The 3,991-nt window shown below is 41.9% G+C and overlaps 1 protein-coding gene across 1 annotated transcript; it reads right to left on the bottom strand.

Moving 5' to 3' along the window:
- Window positions 1-344: 344 nt before the first annotated feature.
- LOC148594080 (uncharacterized) lies at window positions 345-1,899 on the bottom strand. Its single transcript, XM_088528055.1, has 2 exons — window positions 729-1,899; window positions 345-355 (listed from the first exon to the last, which is right to left on the bottom strand). Exons 1-2 carry the CDS (start codon window positions 1,897-1,899, stop codon window positions 345-347), a joined length of 1,182 nt encoding a protein of 393 aa, XP_088384181.1.
- Between the last annotated feature and the right edge of the window lie 2,092 nt (window positions 1,900-3,991).

Raw genomic sequence — 3,991 nt, forward strand, 5'->3', positions numbered from 1 at the left:
AACTTTATTCTCAAACCCACTTCTTTTATACTCTCTTAACACAAGTGTTGCAAAGATTACAATCAATCAGCATCTTGCCAGCCATGCAGTTGTGGTTATCTTCTTTTCCTTGCTTTGTTCCTCATCTGCTGACAAGACATTCCACATGCTGTTGTTGTCCTCCTCCTTTTCCTGCTTTGCTTCTTGCTGATAAGACATTCGTCTTTGTGGTCAACCGTCCACTACCAAGGCATTCAGCACTTCCGTCTCCAAAGCGGGCCTCCACATCTCCCCCTTCTTTATTTGTTTGTGGTATTGCCATAGCTGTTTTTAGCTGAACAGCCATAACTTGGTTAAAGGATCAATCAATCAAGCACTGAACACATAATAAGAAACAAGGCAGATACACTAACAATAAACGAAATACAGTTAGTACAACATACAGGTAGTACAAATGAACAAAACACAGTTAATAAAATAATTAGAAACTTTGCGTAAATATGGCTAAGCAAAAGATTTATTTTGTTGCATTTACTCCCATGGTTTGATTCCAACAAGCATAACAGTGTCCTTTTCCCAAGGTCGCTCCACCAACACACTCGAGTCTGTCCTTGAGATCCCCAGATCTCCCCCTTCTTTATTTATGAAGAATGCTTGTTTCAAGGCACGGTCTATTAAACACTGAATTGTTTTTAACAAACATGGGATACAAATTAAAAGGCAAACAAAGATTATCAGGCACATCAAACCTATTTGCAATGTTCCCTTAATCCACACAGCTAATCCTAAATTCCCCAAAAGATTCCCAAAAATATTGAAACCATCATCTTGATGTAACTTCTGCACTCCTTGTTTTAAATTTTCAATGCTTTTATGGATGGATTCCGAATGGTCAGATAAATTCATGCAACAGAGTCCATCAAAATCCTGACACCCATGGCCTTGTGCTAATAACAAAAAGTCTATAGCAGCTCTATTTTGAAGTGAAGCATGCCTAACAGAATTAACATCTAGCAATAGCCCACTCAGTGCCAGGGAAGTAGCATTAGTCTGTTTTGCCAGCCAGCAACCAAGCTTATTTAAGGTTACTAGCGCTTTCCCTGATGCCACCCCGGGTGTAAATATAGATGCTGATGCGATTTCTGCAGTGTTCCAAAATGTTACTTGGTCATCACACTCAGATTGAAAAGCGTGTATGGCGCGCTTGGGGCGTTTTCTATGGTTATTAATCATTGAAATGTTGGGTGTCAACAGAGTCAGCCTTCCAATGCTGCATGGTCCTCCGCATGCGCGAGAGGGGATACCAGGCCAGGCACGATCTCCGCAAATTAGAAATAGGCCCTTTGGTAATTTGAGTGGGTATCTACCAGATAAGGTTAACTTTGCGGCAGTATAGTTGCACCATGCAGTGGCATTTCTATACTCCGGTAAGGTAGCATTCAGCCATTGTATTTTATGTGGCTCCGGATCCTTTGGATCTCGTCTTTTGTATCCTGGGAGGGGAGGGGATACTTCTTTCCAGTTGGCCCATCCATCTGTATAGTTAAGATACACACAATAATCCATTTTTACTGATCCTAACAAATCTAGCTCTTGTGGCTCTATATTCATTTTTGGAAACCATGGGACCCAATTATTCCACTTATCAACTATGTCAGTTGGTTTATCATTTATATATGGACGCCTTTTGAGGGGAACCTGCCAATCATCAACAGGTCGTCCTACCAGACAGATTACAAAAGGATTTCCTGGACTAGATAATGACAAACATAACGTGTCCTGTCCCATTTGATTGGCCAGAGTTACCCATATGTTAGTTTTAGGCTGGGGTGGCATCCACTGCGGTGTGGGTGATGTCATGGTGCAGATGATGATGATGATTGTGATAAAAAAGGCTTGATCCATCGAGCAGGTACCCATCTTGGCCCTGAGCCTGTAGAAACACAAGCATATCCTCTACCCCAGGTTATTAAAGGAAAAGGCCCTTCCCACTGATTCGTCTGTGGGTTTTTGGCTACAACCTGGGCTTTTTCCTGAACTTTGTGTTGTCTGTGTGAATCAAAATGTCAGTATATAGGGGGTCCCTCTTCTGTCCAGCGATTTAAAAAATTCAACACATAGCAAGCTTTTGCTATGCATTCCTGTGGGGATAACCCTACGCTCCCCTTTTTTTGTTTTTGTAGAATATTCTTAAGGGTGCCATGTGTACGCTCAATAATCGCTTGGCCTGTGGGTGAGTGGGGGATACCAGTGATGTGTTGGATTCCCCATTGTTGAAAGAATATTTGTGTTTTTTGTGCTATATAAGCTGGACCATTGTCAGTTTTTATAGTTTTAGGCACTCCCAACATTGCAAAGGCCATCATAAAGTGTCGACATACATCTTTGGCCTTCTCACCTGTATGTACAGAAGCATAGATACAGGATGAGAAGGTATTGTTGCAGAAACAAGGTATCAACAGAAACATGCACGTATTTATATCTGCCAAATTCAGGGATATGCGTTACATCTGATTGCCAAATTTCAAGCGCAGAAAGACCACGAGGGTTTACTCCAATGGATGGTACTGGTAAAATGCGTTGGCAGTCTGGGCATGACTGTATGATTTGTCTAGCTTGTTCCTGAGTCAATTGGAACGATCTCCGTAACGCTTTTGCATTTTGGTGATAAAAGTCATGCGACAAACATGCTTGTGCAAAGCAATCCGGTAGAACTACAGCTCCTGCAAGGCTGTCTGCTTCAGCATTACCTTCGCTAATAGGTCCAGGCAGCGAGGTGTGCGAGCGTACATGTTGGATAAAGTACGGATAAATCCTTCTGTTTAATAGCCATCTGAGCTTCCAGAGAAGCGCAAAGAGGGTCTCGTTTGAAACCTCTTTTAAAAAGGAGTGTTCTAATCTAGAGACTAACCCTGCGACATAGGCAGAGTCTGTTATAATGTTAACTGCAGAGGGCCATCGCGTAAAGACGCGGACGACCGCTGATAATTCCACTATTTGTGGTAAGCCTGTGACAACATGTACGTCGCTCTCCCAGTGCCCTTCATCATTTCTCCAGACTACAACTGCACACCCTGTCCTACCTGAGCCGTCAGTAAATACTCTAAGAGCAGCAGGTATTGGCGTAAGGCTCAAATGGGAAACAGGTAAAAGAGAAAGAGAGTTAAAAGACTGTATGATTTTATGTCCTGGAAAGTGGATAATTATTTGTCCTGGATAATCTGCCAAGGCACACTGAAAAACAAAAGTCTGGTGAGTCAGAAAGGTTAATTGTTTTGTACTGAGCGGTAAATAAATAATATCAGGCTCTGTGCCATCTAGAAACATCAAACGCTCTCTTCCTTTTTGAATAACCATCGCGATCATATCAATAGCGGTGGTGACAGTTTTGCCAAAATTATGAGGTAGAAACACCCATTCTAAGATTATTAACGGACATGCGTCCTGTGGTATCCATTGTGCTAATAGGCCATAAGGTTGGAAGCTAGAATAAAAAAAAAAAAAGACTGACAGGATAGTTCTGCTTTCATCTGTGAACAGTCTGAGTGGCTAATTTGTTCACAACTTTGTCAAGTGCAGCTTGCGCGGGAGGGTTAAGCTTCCTTGGGGAAGTCAAACTCGTATCTCCTTCTAAAAGCTTAAATAGAGGATGTAATTCCTCTGTGGAAATCCCTAGGGAGGGACGGATCCAGTTAATAGTTCCCAAAAGTTTTTGAAGACCATTTAAAGTTTTTATGTCTGTCTTTAGAGTCAATAATTGTGGTCAAATTTGATGATCAGAAATTCTCCATCCTAAATATCGCCAAGGCGGAGTTTGCTGTACTTTATCTTCTGCAATTTTTAATCCTGCAGCCGATGCTGCTCGCGTAATCTGATGCAGGGCCTCTTGTGCTGTTTCCTTTTGCTCTGCAGCAATCAATATGTCATCCATATAGTGATAGATGAGGACGTTGTTGAAATACTTCCGTACTGGACTTAAGACTGCTGCCACAAATTGTTGACATAATGTAGG

This window comes from Tinamus guttatus, unplaced genomic scaffold (assembly GCF_059628265.1).
Source record: "Tinamus guttatus ecotype Peru unplaced genomic scaffold, ASM5962826v1 Tinamus_guttatus_pri_ptg000298l, whole genome shotgun sequence".
Lineage (NCBI taxonomy): Eukaryota > Metazoa > Chordata > Aves > Tinamiformes > Tinamidae > Tinamus > Tinamus guttatus.

What these genes read in the sequence shown, in the direction of transcription:
- LOC148594080 (XM_088528055.1), bottom strand. Translation starts at nt 1,899, where the DNA reads ATGGGTACCTGCTCGATGGATCAAGCCTTTTTTATCACAATCATCATC.